The sequence below is a fragment of the Scyliorhinus canicula genome, chromosome 3 (genome assembly GCF_902713615.1).
Source record: "Scyliorhinus canicula chromosome 3, sScyCan1.1, whole genome shotgun sequence".
NCBI classification, from domain to species: domain Eukaryota; kingdom Metazoa; phylum Chordata; class Chondrichthyes; order Carcharhiniformes; family Scyliorhinidae; genus Scyliorhinus; species Scyliorhinus canicula.
Genome location: NC_052148.1, coordinates 130,131,941 through 130,152,655, shown reverse-complemented (window position 1 = coordinate 130,152,655; position 20,715 = coordinate 130,131,941). Strand labels below are relative to the sequence as shown.

At 45.6% G+C, this 20,715-nt stretch overlaps 1 protein-coding gene across 1 annotated transcript in view; it reads left to right on the top strand.

Moving 5' to 3' along the window:
- The first annotated feature begins 2,492 nt into the window (after nt 1-2,492).
- grxcr1a (glutaredoxin and cysteine rich domain containing 1 a) overlaps nt 2,493-20,715 on the top strand; it is a 154,523-nt gene continuing 136,300 nt past the window's right edge. Inside the window, exon 1 of the mRNA XM_038793036.1 lies at nt 2,493-2,876. Coding sequence (XP_038648964.1) covers nt 2,493-2,876 — 384 coding nt within the window. The remainder of the gene's footprint in view (nt 2,877-20,715) is intronic.

Genomic DNA, 20,715 nt, shown 5'->3' with positions numbered 1-20,715 from the left:
CCAGACATGGAAAGAACATTTAAAGCATCTGATGGAGTTATTCGATCGACTTCAGGAGGCGGGTTTGGTGGTAAACCTAGCCAAAAGTGAATTTGGAAAATCCCAAGTCACTTTCCTTGGCCATACAATCGGACATGGTCAAATGGTCCCACGGAATGTGAAAACAAAAGTTATTGGGGAGTTTCCAATACCCTCAACATGAAGGGAAATGATGTGATTTCTTGGCATGTGTGGATTCTACCAGAGGTTTGTGCTGAACAGTTTGGTTGCTCCACTGATGGACTTGCTGAAGAAACATCGAAAATTTCAATGGACAGCGGAGTTTCAACAGGCATTTGACTGCCTGAAAGCTGTGATAACCAATGCTCCTGTGTTGGAGAATTACAAGGGACTCTGTGATCAGATTTAACTAAAGTATCTGACTTTAAAGAGAAATGCCGAGGCGTAGAGAAATGGACGGGTCGTGCAGAGACCTTCTTGTTCAAAGAGACTGTCAATCGAGAAGGAGTTCAGTTGGAGGAAGAAGAACTAAAATGGACTGTGTTATTCAAAATGTTTGCGTGTTTTTTTTGTTAAAAAAAGAAACATATATTTACTGTTAATATTTCTTAAAGGAAAGTGAAAAAGATGAAAAATGAAAGCATCTTGAAGTTGATGGTATATTGATTTTTTTTGAGGGTGGTGTCATGTGAGAGTACATTTAAGAAATAGGTGTTTATAAAATAGCTGTAGTGGGTGTTTATTACTGCAGTGATGTCAGAGTGTGGATGGAGCTGGGCTGTCTGTCTGCTTTTACTTTCACTTTGGGCTGTATGCTGCAGGGTGAGTTTTAGTTTTGTTTTGAGAGCTGGATAGCTGCAGTCACAGCAAGAAGTTGTATTAGTCTCCCTCTCTGCAATCTAAAGACTGTCTCCAGATCCTTTGGTGATTTAACAATAATACCTGTTCTCAGTAGTGAAGTTAAACCTGATGTCATTCTGTAAAAGGTTTTTTTTGTCTTTTGGATGTTGCACGGAATGATTAAGAGTTACTTATAGAATACTGTATTCTTTGGGAGATTTATTGGTTTTGATAGTTGTTAAGATGTTTACTGTGGGTTTATAAAGTGTTAACTGGTTTCATAAATTAACATTATTTTAATGTAAAAGCACTTTAACTCTCTGTTGCACTACACCTGTAAGGTAGGCCCATGTACTCCCCATAACCATAATCTATTAAAAGTTGTGGGTCGGGTGAACTCCATGATACACTTTGGGGTCCTCTGAATTACAATGCAGTGCACTAATTATCCTTTGAGACATGGCACCTGTGCTATCGCAACTAACAAGGCTAGTTCCTCATTGGAAATAGCCTTCAGTTTGTGAAGCTAGAGGCTGTTCACGGTCAAATGGGGGTGAAATTGACTTTCATGAGAGAAGCTGCAGCAGGGCTCTGTCCTGGAAGAGTTTGGTAGGACAGATAGGCTGCACAATATTTAAAGATGGCTTGAAGGCCTCACAAGTGCAAAGCCGTTCACCGTTCCCATTCCTGCCCAGGGGCGATTCCCAACCTGGAACGCTTCAGTTCCCAACAAAGCCCAACCCCTCTGAGGCCCCCTCCCTCCTCCCGATCAATGGGGCAGCATCTCCAGTGCCCTTGGACTGCATGCCAGTAAATTGAAAGGGCTACGCACTTCCTCACTTCTCCTTAGGAGCCATTGCACCAGCTTCCTGTTTTTGAAAAGGACTACTAAACCACACCTGTGTGATTTCTGCTGGGGAGTTGTGTAATTCCTGGGAGGCCGCTGCATTGACGAGATTGAAATACATGCAAATGAGGGGTAATGATATTCTCGGCATTTTGAGGCAGGTCCGGGACTCGTCATTTGGAGCGGGCCAGGTGAATCTCAAAATAGGTCGCGCCTGACCTGAATCTCGATTTCGCTTTCTCGAGGGAGCTACCTGATTGTTGAATTGAGCCCTTTGTCGTTAGTTGCAATAAAATGAATTTTTGGCATGTGCTATAAGGACTGTGCATTCTTCCTCAGCAGCCGTTCCTTTCTCCATTCCACTCAAGTGATGTTTCACACTGGTTGCTAAAATCTATCATACCGGTCATTAAATTTGAGACAAAAGAGAGATTTAGTATGAATTGTTCGAACATGTTCTATTGGAACTAAATATTTTTAGTCCCTTCCTACATCTGGATGTTACACAGAGAGTCCATAATGGTGATTAAATATTTAATCATTTGTATCACTTTACCTACTGCTGGTATAAAAGGTGACTATGATGTAATCTTATGCATTATTGAAGTAAGACAGTATGAGGATCTGTGCTGACTTACTGTCCTTCACACTCTTATGGTTTGATGGCATTGCTATATATATGAAACATCTACCCATATTATAGGGAAGTCTGAATATATATTTTGAACTGGCTGCAAGAGGATTTTATTTGGAAAGACAATGTGAAGTTCACTCTTCAATGGAAAAAGGTAGAATCATCGGCATAATGAAGACAGACGGAGAGCGGCAGCAGAAAAAAGTTAGGTTTCGAGTATCTTCTGCAACCAGTGGAAGAGTGCTGAAAGAAGTGTACACCGATGGAGACCTAGTGGACACCCAAATGCCAGACTGTGCCAGCAATTCTGAAACTGAGCAGTCCAGTAGTTACAGTGAAGTGAATGGCCATAATGAGCAGCATTTCGCCTTGGAAACTGATGGCAGTGAAAGTGAATGTGATGACATGTTTCTGTTAGCAAGCGCCACCAAAGACAAAGGGATCTTTAGAAAGAGAATTAATATCTTGAGCAAAAATGGTACAGTAAGAGGGGTCAAACACAAAGTCAGTGCTGGCCAAGCACTTTTCAGTAGCTTGTCAAATGGTGTTGTTCAGGTACGTCGTTAAGAATATAAAGATTGTCCGAATAAACTTTCCACCTCCTGTAATAATAATTAACACTAGCTGCTGACATTTCTTCAAATGCAGTTAATCTGAGAACCTATTGTAATTAAGTTAATTGGCTTCTTGTTTGCAGTATGCTTTTCTTTAGATTGCTGTGTCTGGCATTGTCATGAGTCCAACGTTATTCGCAGTAGAGTGCAACGAGACTTTCACTGCAGCTTCAATTCCTTTGTGTTTTTTGTTGCAGCAAACACATGATGCAACAATGTCAAAGGTCATCTGCTGCCAGAACACAGTATTGACAATTTAGGTATTAAGGAAATTACTGTTGGCAACTGACGCACTTAATAAATTATGGAAAGGTTGACATTTATATCCCTTTCTTTACAAGGAGAGTGTACCTTTTCAGCTGCAATAGCTTATTTTGGTAAGATGTGAAAGGATTCAAAATACTGAAATGGCAACTGCACAGTTCTGTAAATGGTTATGGCTGATCACATTCATAATATCTGATTCATGCGGATAGGTTTATGTGAACTGTTGGATTAATATAAGTCATGTCACTCTAAGATGACATTTATTTCCCAATATTAAATTGAATTATTCTTTCACTTTTAAGGCTTCTTTCATTTGTAACTTTGTCCTCTGATTCTCCTGTCCCAAATTTGCAATCTTAAAAATCTTAAAAATCCACCTCATAAACAAGGGTTAGTCGGCCAGTAATCATTTTCCTGTTCATTTAGATTCCTCACTCATCTGTCAAATTCAATCATCTATAACCTGTTGTCTTTTTTAAAATCCTTCCCATCTTCGATAACCTTGTTATATTAGCATAAAATATTCCTTTTGTTTCATTGTTTGGCATTTAAACAGAAGTATTGACTTCTTTTTTAAAAATTTAGCGTTTCTGTTAAAATAGCAGACGAGGGATTCCAAATGAAAGTTTTACGTGTTTGTATCATTGCCGAATAATTTACACGCTTATAATTTGTAAGTATAACATGGAGGCACTTGGGCAATTTAAAATGGCACACAGAATGCGATAGATTTCACAGCATTAAAACAGGCCATTTGATGCATGTGCTGATGCTCCCCATGAGCCTCATCCTCTCCCTCTTCATCTCATCCTATCAGCATATCCTTCTATCCTTTATTCTCTCATGTGTTTATCTAGTTACTCCTTAAATACACATTGCTATTCAGCTCAACCATTCCATGTGGTAGGATGTTCCACAAGCTTGCCAATTATCTGCTTTTTACTTCTATTCCACGAGAAATTAATGCAAGAGTGTTTGTGCTTTTTTTATGGCTTTGGTAAACTGTGTTGTATTTTTTAAATGATTTGTGTATCGGCCTTTGATCTATTTGCTCTTATTTTCCAAGGTGTGTTTCTTATTCCTAATATCAAACACAAGTTATCATCCATCTTTAAGTGTAATACCATTTCCAGATAGCAATTTTGGCATGCTGGCCATGGAACTGTCACTCTTATCCCCACAACACCAAATCTACCTGAAAATAAACACATTTTAAATTTGGGATTGTCACTTCCTTGGACTAAAATTCATGAGCTGTGTTGAGTTACGGGTGGGTGATATGTCCCCAAGATGCATGGACCATTGCCAGGTGTTGAACCACTCTAGGTAAGCAGGGAACAGCAAGTGGGCCTTGAAAAGGTGGTGGAATGGCTGCTTCATATAAATATATTATATATATTATACATATAAGGCCTCTTCTGAAGGTTCTCCTTGATTGAGGGTAAACCTTTGGCCCCTGATGGTGAGATGAACGCTGTACGCAGCCCTGATGATAGGGGCAGAATGCCGGGTCCTTCTAAAGCTTAGGCATCCAGGGGCTGTCCATTATAACTGCCTCACACAAGTCTGGGTGGAATACTGGAGGAGGATAGGGATGGTGGACCTGTGTGGAATGCTGGAGGAGGACAGTGAAAGCGGTCTTGTGTGGAATGCTGGAGGAGGACAGTGATAGCAGTCCTGTATGGAATGTTGGAGGAGGATAGTGATAGCAGTCCTGTGTGGAATGCTGGAGGAGGATAGTGATAGCAGTCCTGTGTGGAATGCTGGAGGAGGATAGTGATAGCAGTCCTGTGTGGAATGCTGGAGGAGGATAGTGATAGCAGTCCTGTGTGGAATGCTGGAGGAGGACAGTGATAGCAGTCCTGTGTGGAATGCTGGAGGAGGATAGTGATAGCAGTCCTGTGTGGAATGCTGGAGGAGGACAGTGATAGCAGTCCTGTGTGGAATGCTGGAGGAGGACAGTGAAAGCAGTCTTGTGTGGAATGCTGGAGGAGGATAGTGATAGCAGTCCTGTGTGGAATGCTGGAGGAGGACAGTGATAGCAGTCCTGTGTGGAATGCTGGAGGAGGACAGTGATAGCAGTCCTGTGTGGAATGCTGGAGGAGGACAGTGATAGCAGTCCTGTGTGGAATGCTGGAGGAGGATAGTGATAGCAGTCCTGTGTGGAATGCTGGAGGAGGACAGTGATAGCAGTCCTGTGTGGAATGCTGGAGGAGGACAGTGATAGCAGTCCTGTGTGGAATGCTGGAGGAGGATAGTGATAGCAGTCCTGTGTGGAATGCTGGAGGAGGATAGTGATAGCAGTCCTGTGTGGAATGCTGGAGGAGGACAGTGATAGCAGTCCTGTGTGGAATGCTGGAGGAGGACAGTGATAGCAGTCCTGTGTGGAATGCTGGAGGAGGACAGTGATAGCAGTCCTGTGTGGAATGCTGGAGGAGGATAGTGATAGCAGTCCTGTGTGGAATGCTGGAGGAGGATAGTGATAGCAGTCCTGTGTGGAATGCTGGAGGAGGACAGTGATAGCAGTCCTGTGTGGAATGCTGGAGGAGGATAGTGATAGCAGTCCTGTGTGGAATGCTGGAGGAGGATAGTGATAGCAGTCCTGTGTGGAATGCTGGAGGAGGACAGTGATAGCAGTCCTGTGTGGAATGCTGGAGGAGGACAGTGATAGCAGTCCTGTGTGGAATGCTGGAGGAGGATAGTGATAGCAGTCCTGTGTGGAATGCTGGAGGAGGACAGTGATAGCAGTCCTGTGTGGAATGCTGGAGGAGGATAGTGATAGCAGTCCTGTGTGGAATGCTGGAGGAGGACAGTGATAGCAGTCCTGTGTGGAATGCTGGAGGAGGATAGTGATAGCAGTCCTGTGTGGAATGCTGGAGGAGGATAGTGATAGCAGTCCTGTGTGGAATGCTGGAGGAGGACAGTGATAGCAGTCCTGTGTGGAATGCTGGAGGAGGATAGTGATAGCAGTCCTGTGTGGAATGCTGGAGGAGGACAGTGATAGCAGTCCTGTGTGGAATGCTGGAGGAGGACAGTGATAGCAGTCTTGTGTGGAATGCTGGAGGAGGATAGTGATAGCAGTCCTGTGTGGAATGCTGGAGGAGGACAGTGATAGCAGTCCTGTGTGGAATGCTGGAGGAGGATAGTGATAGCAGTCCTGTGTGGAATGCTGGAGGAGGACAGTGATAGCAGTCCTGTGTGGAATGCTGGAGGAGGATAGTGATAGCAGTCCTGTGTGGAATGCTGGAGGAGGACAATGATAGCAGTCCTGTGTGGAATGCTGGAGGAGGATAGTGATAGCAGTCCTGTGTGGAATGCTGGAGGAGGACAGTGATAGCAGTCCTGTGTGGAATGCTGGAGGAGGACAGTGATAGCAGTCCTGTGTGGAATGCTGGAGGAGGATAGTGATAGCAGTCCTGTGTGGAATGCTGGAGGAGGATAGTGATAGCAGTCCTGTGTGGAATGCTGGAGGAGGACAGTGATAGCAGTCCTGTGTGGAATGCTGGAGGAGGACAGTGATAGCAGTCCTGTGTGGAATGCTGGAGGAGGACAGTGATAGCAGTCCTGTGTGGAATGCTGGAGGAGGATAGTGATAGCAGTCCTGTGTGGAATGCTGGAGGAGGACAGTGATAGCAGTCCTGTGTGGAATGCTGGAGGAGGACAGTGATAGCAGTCCTGTGTGGAATGCTGGAGGAGGACAGTGATAGCAGTCCTGTGTGGAATGCTGGAGGAGGACAGTGATAGCAGTCCTGTGTGGAATGCTGGAGGAGGACAGTGATAGCAGTCCTGTGTGGAATGCTGGAGGAGGATAGTGATAGCAGTCCTGTGTGGAATGCTGGAGGAGGACAGTGATAGCAGTCCTGTGTGGAATGCTGGAGGAGGACAGTGATAGCAGTCTTGTGTGGAATGCTGGAGGAGGATAGTGATAGCAGTCCTGTGTGGAATGCTGGAGGAGGACAGTGATAGCAGTCCTGTGTGGAATGCTGGAGGAGGACAGTGATAGCGGTCTTGTGTGGAATGCTGGAGGAGGATAGTGATAGCAGTCCTGTGTGGAATATTGGAGTAACGGTTCAGGCCATTGGGATTTTGTGGTGAAGGTGACCATGGAGCACAAATTGTTCACCTCAGTCTATGGATTGTCTGGCAACATCTGTATACTCTCAGATGACTGCGATCATCAAGCAGGTGCCAGATGTCCTGTAGCAGACGGTAGACCACTAAATAATGCATCACACTGATCAGGCTAGTCAAACTGAGAAGGCAATTGGATTCAAACCCATGTTTCGATTCTCTTGGTTTAATGAGTGCACATATGTTGCCACCAAAGCACTCACAGAGCAATCAGGTGCTCCTGACATGGAAATATATCGCCGTTCCTTCACTGTCGCTGAGTCAAAATCTTAGAACTCCCTCCGTAACAGCACTGTGGATGTGCATATACCACAGAGACTGCGGTGGTTCAAGAAGGCAGCTCACCATCACCTTCTCAACAGCAATTTGGGATGGACAATAACGTTGGCCTAGCCAATGACACCCATATCCTGTGAAAGAATAATATTTTAAAAAATCAGCGCCAAGTTTCCCTTCTAATCACACAGTCTCTTGAGTTGTTCACTCATAGTCACAGGTTAGAATCCTGAAAATCCCAACCCAGTACCATTGTGGATACACGTTCATTACATGGATTGCCGTAGTTCATGCAGTCAACACGCCGTCATCTTTTCAGTGCAACTAGGAGCTGGCAATAAATGTGACTGCGCATGTCACCCTCAAATTAAAAAAAATAAGGTGAAACAAAATCAATACTGCCAGATCCTGACTGACCAAAATCTTCAAATTCCTTCCTGCGATCCTGTTGAATGCCAGGGTGAAACCTCCATTCCCTATAACTGACATCAACCAACGTCAAAGAATTGATAAATGCCCTGCTTTGAAGCTGACACTGAAACATGAAAAGTGAGCAAACAGGAACTCGAGCAAATTCATTCTTCTCCTTCAACCCTGCCCACCGCACCATCCACCTTCCCCAACCCCCACTCACACTAACTCCATGTCTGTGTTTTTTGGGGGGGCTGGGGGGAGGCTTCCAGCAGGGACTTCCAATGGGAATGAATGCAATCAAGCTGGACAGCTGTGTCAATGCTCGGCCTATGTATAGAAGAGAAAATCATTCGCCTGGCATTGCACCTGAGCATTACCAGAAAGTGGCATTGATCTAACTTGTCAGAAATTATTAAAAATGATTTTTTATTTTTAATGCTATAGCTATGTAGAAAAAAAAGCTTCTTTGATAATCACCTTTATCATATCTTGTCCTCCCGAGCTTCAAACTATCATGTGAAAATATCATGAAAATGATACATTAACTGTAGATGCATAATATATGTAGCTAGCTATATATAATCTATATACATCAGAGACATATATAGTAAATCCTCGACAGGGAAAGGCATAAATGATACTGGATGAACTACAATCATTCATGTTATGATTTTTCATTCAGTACCATTGATGTTGGAAACAATTAATTAATTTTCACAGTTGTATTTGATATGTTTAATTCACTGTGTGGTGTTGAGTATGATTAATTTTCTCATCTACTTAGTCCCCAGAATGGTCTTATGTCATAATCTGAAAATAAAACATGTAATAATTTGCTGCCTAAATTCCTAACTTCCTGATTTGTTGGCTGTGTAAAGTTAAAAGCATTTTAAAAGTGGCAGATAGAAACGAGCTGAGGAAAAGACTGTGTTTTGGAGGAGTACTTAATGGTAAAGCTATGTGCCAGAAACATAACAATTTATATTCTTGTACGCACTGAGACTGCTAAAAAGTTAGGGGACTAAAAATACCTACAAGCTGCATTTTAAGTTATTAGAATGAAAATCTGACCATTAAGATGCAAATTTTTAATGTGAGTGCTCCGTAATAGGATTTTCAAGATGGTCCACACACAACCTTGAAAGACTCGAAAGTGATTTCACAGAAAGACCGACAGATGGGCTCTGAAAATCCATTGCGGGGTTTATTTTGAATTCATTCACAGGATGTGTGTGTCGCTGGCTAGGCCAGCATCTTTATTGTCCATCCCTAATTGCCCTTGAGAAGGTGGTGGTGAGCTGCCTTGTTGAACCGCTACAGTCCATGTGTTGTACGTACGCCCACAGTGCTGTTAATACTTTCAGTCCTAGAGAATAGTAAAGGAACAGTGATATATTTCCAAGCCAGGATGGTGAGTGACTGAATGGCTAAAGAATTTAATTCCATAAGATGGATATGAGGAAAAATAATTCTCTCAAATCGAGATGCAAATGGCCAAGATCCAAATTCCATTCTGTGACATTGACAGTGACTATTTTTGTGGATAATGGGAGTACTGATACTCTGGTAACTTGACATAAACAAGCTTGTGATACGAAACATTTATTAAGATATTTTTGGGAAGCAGCCTCATGCCAGACAGTATGGAAGAAAAGGGAAGATAACTCACCCAGCAAAAGAAGAACTCAGCCGAGATCCCACGAACAGGCGGAGAAGTGGGGTTAACGATTTAGCTACCAATTTGAAGGACAAAACCAGATCTTCACTCCAGAGGCTTCGCTGTCCCCCAACTAAAGCAAAGGCAGAAACCTGCTATTTTGAGGAGAAAGCCACTTTAAATTAATTGCCAGAAATGTCCAACCTCCATTTCCTCAGTGAACCAATAGAGAATCATCAGGCCTGCAATGTTTCCAGCTTCCATCTCAAAAGTTAATAATTAATACTCATAAGAGTAATAATGGCTTTTGTTGGACTTTTAAAAAACCTAAGTACATGCTATCTCATCTGTAATCATCTTTTCTTGAATGTGCCTTGTGTATATCTGTGAATCGGTGCTGTTAAGAAATAAAAATGTTTTTTTTTAAATTCATAAGCCCGGTGCCTATTCTAGATAGTCACAGCACATAAAGGGTTAAGATGCTTCTTCTTTTATTCATCTCTTCATTCACCTGAGGAAGGAGCAGTGCTCTGAAAGCTAGTGTTTGAAACAAACCTGTTGGATTTTAACCTGGTGTTGTAAGACTTCTTACTGTCTTCTTTTAAACACATCTTGTTGTGGTCAGTTGAGAGGTAGAAGAAGCAACCATCCTACCATTTCCCCCCGACCACATATGCTGGAGAAGAAGACAGTGGGCTGGAAAAGTGCCCAATTTGCTGGTCTCTGGGCCCTCTTCTTGGTCAGCTGATCTTTTTGTTTCTGCTTGTCTCTTCTAATGACCATCCAAACAGCCTCCAGAGATCACGGGCGCGATTCTCCCAAAACGGGAGAAATCGTAAGGCTGGCGTCAAACCCGGGCTGGTTTGACGCCAGCTCGCCCCTTCCCGACCGGGAACCGATTCTGGTCCCCGGTCGGGGCTAGCAGCCCGACGCCGCAAGCTCCGGCATCACGGGCTTAACGAATTTCGTTAAACCCGCTTGCCGGAGTTAGCGCCGGCTGACGCGTCATATGACGTCAGCCGCGCATGCGCGGATTGGAAGACACCAACCCGCGCATGCGCGGATGACGTCATCGCGTATTTGCGCGAAACCCGCGCATGCGCGGGCCGGGATGCCCCTCAGCCGCCCCGCGAATGGATACTGCGGGGCGGCGGAAGGACAAATAGTGCGCGGGCATCGGGCCCGCTGCCCGCAATCGGTGCCCACCGGTCGTGGGCCCATGGCATCCTTGGCACGGCCGTGGTACTGCCGTGCCAATCGGTGCCATGGTTATAAAAAGCGAGTTGTTCCCGCCGTTTTTACGAACGGCCAGACCAGGTCTGTTTGCCGTTCGTAAAAACAGCGTAAAGGGCTGGGACTTCGGCCCATCGAACAGCTGTGAATCGCTGCCGGCCGTAAAAAAACGGCGGCAGCGATTCGTGTCAGGAGTTGGGCGGGGGGGGGGGGGGGGAGAATAGCGGGAGGGCGGGAAAAATGTCGGGAAGGCCCTCCCGCTATTCTCCGACCCGTCGTGGGGGTCGGAGAATTTCGCCCCACAGACTTTAGGGATTGCTTCTCAGTTATCAATATCTGATGCACTATCAATTACAATGAGACGAGAGTAGAATGTAATCAAGGCTTTATTACACAGAAACGTGTGGCCTCCTACGGTGGCCTCCTACAGAAGCTGGCGAAATGGCTGTTGTTTGCAGAGCACCCACATTTATACTCCGCCTACTGGGTGGAGCCAGCAGGCAGGGATCTACCCCTGTACCTGTAGTACAGGGGCCTTACCGTAATACCAATTTATACAATATAATACAACAGTGGTGACTACCACAATATCAGTATCCACAAACTTCAGATCTCACAGATGTCCTTGTAGTAGAGGTATGGATGTACAGGTGCTCATCACCCAGTGGCCAGTTCACCATTTGGATATACAGTTGTTATCCATCAGATGAATGTGGATGAACAAGCACAGACGTTGTTGGCTCAGCAGTGAGTGTGTGTTGATAGGATTATCATGCTCCAGGACTTCTTGGGTTGGTCACCTTGTCCTGCCAAAAGATGCCAAGGAAACATCTAAGACAGTGAAGGTAGGAACTGTTCAGCCTTTCCTCATGCCTGATATATGTTGTCCAGGTCTTCTTACTGTAGAGGAATGGACTGAGGACACAGGTAGACTCGCTGTTTGATGTTCTCAGTCAGGTTGCTGTTGTTTCACATTCTCTTATTTGGCTTAAAAAAACAGTATCAGATTTTGCAATGATTGTGTTGCTTTCAGCATCATGTGACAGATTGCTGGCGATTGTGGAGCCTAGATATGTGAAGCTATCAACAATCTCTAGTGTCACATAGTCAATGCTCATAGATAGCAGTATGGCAACATCCTAGACTATGACATTTGTCTTCTTGATGCTAATAGTCAAACCTAACTCTTTACACGTGGGAGAGAGTCTATTAATTTGCTGCTGAATGTGTTCCTCAGCATGGAATGCTTGTGCAGCAGAGAGAAGAACATGCAAGATTTGAGTGGAAGAATACAACCTGGTTGGATCCCACTGTGGATTTCAAAAGGTTTCAATGTTGCTCGGTCATAGCTAATCTTACCTTTCATGTTGTTATGGGAAGAAGAAACTACATTGAGCAGCTCCAGTGAGAAATTGGCTGCCTTTGCGCACATGGTCAAATGCCTTGGTAAGATCGATGAAGGCAATAATAGTGTTCCCAGTCTATAACCTGATTTTAAATAACTAAAAATTTCTTGGGAAAAAATTATAGAAGCATTCTCTACTTATATTGGTGTACAGTAGGCAGTTTCTTAGTAAATTAAAATATAATTGCATTCCAAAGTTTTTAAAACTGAATTTGTGCCTTTGTGTCCAAAACAAAAACCTGGAATTTTTTCCTCAAAGGCCTGCAAACCAATGCCAGTAGCAGAAAGCCGCAATGGTGATTAATGTGTGGTTTGGCCATTTTTGTGTGTTAGCTGGCTTCTACAGGGATGTATTTTAAATTAGTGGAAAATAGTATGGAAACTATGGCTGGAATCTTCTGGTTCCGCTTGCAGCGGGAAACTTGCCGGCTGGGTAACTTAATTTGGTGGAAGTTCAAAAATCAGTTTCCCAATGGAGGGATGAACTTTTGCAATTAAGGTCGAGGGACTTGAAAGGCCAGTCGAGCTTCCCAAAAGAACAGTGTTGAGAAGCCCTTTGGCATGTATTTGCACGTCATGCATTCTCATTAAAAGGCCAGCTTGCAAAAATTAAGTGCTCCCTCCAAATTGAGTTTTCTGCCAGCATGTAATTAGAGTGTATATATTAATGACTGCATATACGTAGCAGGCACCGGGTGAGGTAGACGTCTTCCTGGACTTTGAAGTGAGTAGCCACTGCTTTGGCCTTCTTGGGAACCACTCAGAAACCATAGCCTCTTGATTGAGATCGGGTGCTGAAAGGCCAAGCTGCACAAAGGCTGGGCAGGGAGGTAGGCTAAATGAGGAAGGGTGGAGCCGAAGCTGGACAGGTAAAGCAGACAAAAGTGGGGAAGGGGGAGTGAAGGTTGTACAGGGAAGGCAGGTTAAATAGGGAAGGATGGGAGGGTGTCTTGGGAAAAGACTGCCAAACTGTCCTGGGCATGTTTTGGATATTACAGTAGGGGGCTGGTTTAGCACAGGGCTAAATAGCTGGCTTTTAAAGCAGACCAAGGCAGGCAAGCAGCGCAGGTTCTATTCCCGTTCCAGCCTCCCCAAACAGGCGCAGGAATGTGGCAACTAGGGGCTTTTCACAGTAACTTCATTTGAAGCCTACCTGTGACAATAAGCGATTTTCATATTATGCATGTATTGGTCCCATTGTAGGGTGATGGATGACCTCTCTGGGTAGTGAGCATTGGAGAGCGATGGGTCCAAAGGGAATGGTTCCTGATTCAGAAATGTTGTCCAAAGGAGGCTACTGTGAGGCAGAGGGTACAGCCTCGGTTAGAAGAGGGAGTTGGATCAGCTCGGGTGGGGTTGTGAGGATCACGGGCATGGATTGGACAGTCTATGGGGAAGGTTGTAGAAAATCATGGAATGACTGGCTTCAAGAACTGGTGGGGTGAGGGTCAGAAAGGGCATGGGTATGTCGACACTTATGGGAATAAGGGGCGAATGAGACTGTCCCCAGAAATTATAATTGGGGCTAAAGTAATGGGTGATTTGATTTGATTTATCATTGTCACATGTATTAGTATGCAGTGAAAAGTACTGTTTCTTGCATGATGTACAAACAATGCATACCGTACATAGGGAAGGAAGGAGAGACTGCAGAATATAATGTTACAGTTATAGCAAGGTGTAGAGAAAAGATCAATTTAATACGAGGTGGGTCCATTCAAAAGTCTGATGGCAGTAGGGAAGAAGCTGTTCTTGAGTCGGTTGGTACGTGACCTCAAAATTTAGTATCTTTTTCCTAACGGAAGGAGGTGGAAAAGAGTATGTCCGGGGTGCATGGGGTCTTTACTTATGCTGGCTGCCTTTCTGAGGCAGCGGGAATTATAGACAGAGTCAATGGATGGGAGGCTGGTTTGCGTGATGGACTGGGCTACATTCACAACCTTTTGTAGTTTCCTGCAGTCTTGGGCAGAGCAGGCTCCATACCAAGCTGTGATACAACCGGAAAGAAAGCTGTGATAGAGCCAGAAAGAAGGTGAGGTTGAATGGTTACAGGAGAGAGCAGTGATTGTGTTGGAGTACGGGGAAACTTGCTGGGTAATAGGGGGAGGGTAGAAGGTGCTTGGCGCATTGACTAACTCACATGTAACGTGCTGAAGCTCCCAACGTCATTGTGCAGTTTGTAAAACCTCTCAAGCATTTGATTTGGGAGGGGTCTCTTTTCAGTTGGGATTGTTAATGTCACATATTTTGGGCCGAGGGAAAAGTCCTCCCATTAATTGTTACTCCATTCCATGCAAAATGAGGCTCTCAAAGTTCCAACACCCAATAAAGCAGCATTGCTCCATCAGTAATGGGTCACTTCCCTGCGAGAAATCATCAAGGTCTGGAGCTCCCATATATTAATTGTTGATTGCTATCTGCTGCAGGGATGAATGGAAGGATGGAAGTTGGCAGATGCCTCTCAGGGACACAGGCAGTGGACTGCAGTAAACTCCCAACTCTAAACTGTCATCCTCCTGGGTGAATGGTCATGTCTGCCAAGGGCTCAAGTGGCAAGTCTTACTATGATGCCAAGGCAATGGTCTCTCTACAGAGTCTTAAGGGTAATGTAGACAAGCTGAATAGTGCCAGAGGGAGGGTTCTTGAACATAGTGTCATTACTCCGGTCAATGCGCAATGTCTGCATGGACAGTCATGTATGAACGGAGGGGATACTCCTAAGTGGTCTTCCAGGATGTCATTCACCTGGAAGATGGAGAGAGGGAAGATGTGGGGATGCCATGATTAGATGAAAGCCAGACACAGAGTTTAACATTGGCTTTGACACTCACTGACAGAGAGGCTACAGAGAATATGCTCACGAGGTTGATCACCCCAACTGAGGTCAGGTGAGGAGCAATTAAACTCCAGGCACCACCACATTTCCAGTAGCTGTGGTCCAGATAAGGGGAATACAGCGCCGGTTGGCCCAGGGCCAGGAGGAGATATGACCTGAGCAATAAGGGGCCTCAAGCAGGGACCAGGGGCCAATATGATGGTGAGCAATTGTCCAAACTCACATTTACCCAAGCAGTACAGCTACCTACAGATGAGGCAATGTTGAAGGTGCCAAAGGATGTTACCCCAGGACTTTGAGGTAATTTCATACTGGGTGACATTGAAGGTCACCGCTGTCTTAGGCTTCTTTTCCAGTGGATACTTCCAGGGCGTCTGGGGACCTGTGCAAAAGATCCTAGTTCAATTATTTGGACAAGCCAAGTGAGAATGTAATGCAGCCGGTAGATCCCGGGAGAAGCTTCCCAGCAGCCTTTACGCCTCGCAGGATATACCCAAGTCCCATGAGGCGTCAAAATCAGAATCCTGCCCAAAGAGGACATGACTAAACGACACAGCCTAAGTAGGTATTAAACCTAGTTTGATAAGCTTACATGGGATCTACCAGCCTTCTTGGATCTACCAACATCCCCAGCGAGCCTGCTGCTGGGCGCCATTCAGTACTGGTCCACGCAAACATGGACCAAACAGAATGGCACATGGGGGGGTCTCCTGGTCCATCGGAGGCCCCTTGGTGGCCAGAGATAGCAGGGTGGCTCCCTGGCCTTCCCTGGAACCAGTCACTTTGGTACTGCTCAGCTGGCACTTTGGCACGGCCACACTGGCACTGCTAAGGTGTCCAACTGGCACTGCCAAGCTGGCAGGAGCACTACCAGGGTGGCAGAGCAAGGGTGCCCAGGTGCCAGGGTGGCACTTCCAAGGGTCAGGGCCCGAGGGAGGCGATGCACATGAAGGAAGGGTGGAGGAGGGGTTTGAAGGGGGGGGGGGGGGGGTGCAGGGCAGGTAAGAAGGATACCCTGGTAGGTTGGGGGGTGATGGGTGCGGGTTCTGGAGGGGGCCTAAAAGTGGGTGTGGGGGAGCCTGAAGAGAGGGGGCCCCCAGGGACCCCATAACAGGGTTTCCTCACCTGGAGGGGGGGGAGTAAGGCCCATGTGTGTGGGGGTTGCCATTACCCATGGGTAGGGGGACCCATAAGGTCACTTAGTGGTTGGGGCACCCTTTCAAAATTGTGGCCCGATCTCTGAGACCAGCTCCCAGTGCTGAAGAAAATTTTAAAAGCATGGGCTAAACTGGAGAGAAACACTCCATGGGGCCCAAAAAACCAATTAAGTGTAGTTAGATAGCGGTGGGGAACTTGCCAGCAGAGCAGGCGGGAAACTCCCTGCAAAACACACCACAAATGAACTTGGGAATATTTCTGTTAAATTCCACCCAACATGAGGATAGAAAACTGTGTAATGGGCTTTGATGATTGCATTAATCTTGATTTGGATGAAGCCGAGGAATTTCATATGAAATCAAAATCAAGAAAACCATTGGGTTGCGTTATGCTGAAAAGCTACAACATCACCTTACTCCAGAACGTCCGCAGTTAAGAATGGATTCACTGGAACATTATTGTCCATACACGAAGGCAAATAGCTAACTGTTGTCATAGTGGATACTGGTGGTCGGTAAACAGATTAAGTTGCAATATGTTTTTGTATCTAGTTACAGTAATGAATTTCTGAAATAAAAATCTTAGAACCAGAAAAAAAAGTGCATCGGGAGGTGACAGCTGCCTCGTTCAGGAAAGTGCACCAATTTGTTTAATTCTGCCTGGATCTTGAAAGCCAGGCTGCAGAGCATTGGGTTTTATGGCAATTGCAGGTTTTGCGCAAGCGCAAAGTACTATTGCCTACAAATATATGGCCTCAAGAGCTCACTGACATCAGCTATTCAAATTCCTCAATGGGAAAGATTTCCACTATTCGAATGTACAGCTGATATGTGATCACTCCAGACAAATCCTGCATGTTTATGCTCTGTTTTCATGGGACTCTCTTGAAGCCTACATTCTGAACCACTCCAAGATTCCACAAGTTTTTGAAGGACCTCAGTGATTGCAGGGCTGGCTCCTTGTGGACAAGAGATATCCCCAGAACGGGTTAGGTACGTTTTGGCGCAGCCATTTGGGCGCGGCCGTTTTGGCGCGGCCGTTTTGGCGCCAACCGTTTTGGCGCCGGCTGTTTTGGCGCCGGACGTTTTGGCGTCAACATGAGGGATGGGGGAGGTGTGTTCATCAAATTTAGTAGTCGCACAAACTTTGTTACATTTTGTTTAAAAAACAGTGTTCTTACTCATACATGATATGTATTTAAGGGCTTGCTGGTTTTGACTGGATCATCAAGAATTGTAAACGCTATCTTTGATACCTTGCTATTTAATAGTTACAAGTTAGCATGTATTCTAATGTATGAAAATCAAATGTATTTCTAAATTTGCTTGCAAACGGTTTAAGTGAATGCTGGACATAGTAAAGTGAAAGTGTTGGGCTGAGGAAGCTAGTGGTCTACCTATTTCATTCTTGATGTGCTCAGGGCAATGCTGAGGCATTACAGTAGTCCCCCTTTATAACGCGGGTGTTGGGGTCCAAGACAGCCACCCGCGTTGTATCCGAGCCGCGGATATCCACGATGGGGGATTTAAATTTATTTAAAAATCTATGCTAGCGCTTCCCATTGTGAGTCTACGGGGGGCGGGGGGAGAGGTCAGACCCCCGTAGACTCACAGTGGGAAGCGCTAGCATAGATTTTAAAATAAATTTAAAACCCCCATCGTGGATCCAATTAAAACAGTGCAGCCGGCAGTGTCAATTTCAGCGGACGGCTCACTTTGATCCAGAGAGGGAAACTGCTCTCTCACTGAAGCAATCAGCCAGCCGCTGAAATTGACACTGCCGGCTGCTCTCTCCCTCCAATCAGAAACATTAAATCTTAAAAGTTGGATTGGAGGGAGAGAGCAGTGGGCAGTGTCAATTTCAGCGGCCGGCTGATTGCTTCAGTGAGAGCAGCTTCCCTCTCCGGATCAAAGTGAACCGGCCTCTGAAATTGACACAACTGACAGTTCAAAATAGTAAATTGAATGTTTCAACAACAAATACAATAGTTTTATGAATACAAGAATTTCTGTCGTCTGCGCCCAAACGGCCGCGCCAAATTGGCTGCGCCCAATTGTCCCATGGCGCCCAAACGGCTGCGTCCAAACGGCCGCGCCAAAACGGCCGCGCCCAATTGTCCCATGGCGCCCAAACGGCTGCGTCCAAACGGCCGCGCCAAAATGGCCGCGCCCAATTGTCCCATCCCCCCCCAGAACACCTGGCTAATGATGCAAGTTTGGTGTCTGCCAAGGAGAGATACAATGCCAAACATATCCCTACTAGGGCCACCATTCGGCAGACAATAGGCCTTCCAAAGATGAGGTACAGATGTTTGGTGGGGATCTCCAATACTCACCACAGAGAGTGTCCAGGATCATTGTTGTCTGCTTTACCATACGCAATCTTGTGCGACAAAGGGGGGATGTCTTCACTGAGGGAGACATGGAGGACTGAAATGTCTCCTCCAACGATGAGGACAGGGACGCGGCTGGTGATGATAAGGGCCAGGATGTTGCAGGAGCACATGCAGAGGACCTTGCAAGAATAAGATGTAGCAGACAGGTTGGTGGCAATCTAATAGCCAACAAAATCCAGGCCGTATAAGTTGCCTTTACTATTTGGTATTCTATACTCAGCTGACTGTCAGGCCACAGCTCCTTTTTTGTAACACGTTATACTTTGCTCTCATCTATCTTGATTTATGATAGCTGAATTAAATTGCACAATTTAACCTCTGCCCTGCTGGTGTTATGATCTTTTGCATGTGCCAAACTGTGCTGATATACAGACCCCTTGTGTCAAATGTATACATCAGAACCTGCAAAGCGCTCCATTCTGCCTTGGCCTCAGGCAGCTAATCAAAATGAGATTTTTCCCATGTCCTCCCAAAGCCTGTTTGCATGATGCATTGAAAGTAACATGAAATCATACTTTGGTGGGTATGCCATCATGTCACCCTTGCACTTTCTCCCAGCAGAGCAGATCTTGCAACCTTTAGGTGAAACCAGAAACATTGCTGCAAGGGTAAGAACAGCATAAGTGAACCATTTAGCCTCTCAAAATTGCTCCTCCATGCAGTTTGATCAGAAAAGTTACTGTTTTTGTTGCCAATCAGCACTTGCCCACAGTAATCCTATACCCATGAGATGTTTATCATCTTGAAAAGTTTTGAAGTTACTTTGGAATCTAATCATTGAGTGTATAGCCCTAAGAGTTTTAGCAGAGGTGGAGTAGCTGCTGGCAGCTATGCTCTGATGATTGGGATGGCCTTGACGCGTGTCCTTGAGGGCTCCAGCATGCTAAGAGTCTCCTGATCGGGGGGCAGACTCACCCCCCTAAGCCTGATCTGTTGGAGTCAATTGGGTCATTGGAAGAGTGGAGATTGAGAGACCGGGCATCCTTGGCATATCCGGGGATGAAGCCCCTCAGGTGTCTTGCGTGTTCTCCTCCCGGTGACGTCTGATGGCATCTGCCTGACTCCTTGAGGAGGTTCTCCATCCCCCTCTCACCTACTCACTGCTATACTCCATAGATGGCTACAGCGATGGTGTGCAGACCCGAGCACATATCCAGCAGCCATTGTGCGTTCCGGGTGCCACACTATCCATGGAGGCAGCCACGTGCTCGCACACTGGAGCCAGAACAGCAGACAGAATGTGGATGGACTCCTCCATGCTTTGGTCCAGTCTGGCATGGCCTCTGACATCTCTGTCTGATGTTCCCTTGAGGATTAGCGTCAGTACATCGAAGGGCTCCGCTATTTTGTTTTACCGTGAACGAAATCACAGACGAGGACAAGCAGAATGTGATACTTCTGACAGTTTGCGGGCCCCAAACGTGTAATTTAATTAGAAACCTCAGGTCCCCGGAGTCATCCAGCTGAAAGACCAGATAGTGAAATTGGTTAAAGAATGTTTCAACCCAAGGTATTCGATTATCTTCCAACATTATGGGGGAACCCTCCTTCAGAAGCTACATAGCGTTCATCCAGGGTAAAGCTGAAGATGCTGGCATGCAGCTATGTCTGGTGGCCTTTAAAGAATTGGTGCAACAGTGCCACCTTTGCCAAATGCAGCAATCCTTATCTCCATCTATCACTCTTCACCCTTGTGAATGGCAGGTCACCCATGGACTCCGGTCCACATTGACTACACATTGACTACATGGGCCAGATGTTTTTAGTCCTGGTGCATGCCGGCTCTAAGTGGCTATCAGTTTAAGAGATGGAGACCATGATTGTGACGGCCACGGTGGATGCCTTGTGTTGTGTTTGCCATTCATGGCCTTCCCGAATCCATCAGCTTGGACAATGGCAACCACTTTACAGGCATGGATTTCCAGGTTTTTGTACGAGTAAATGGCATACTACACCCGAGGATAGTCCTGTACCACTCAGCGTCTAATTGATTACCTGCAAGGGCTGT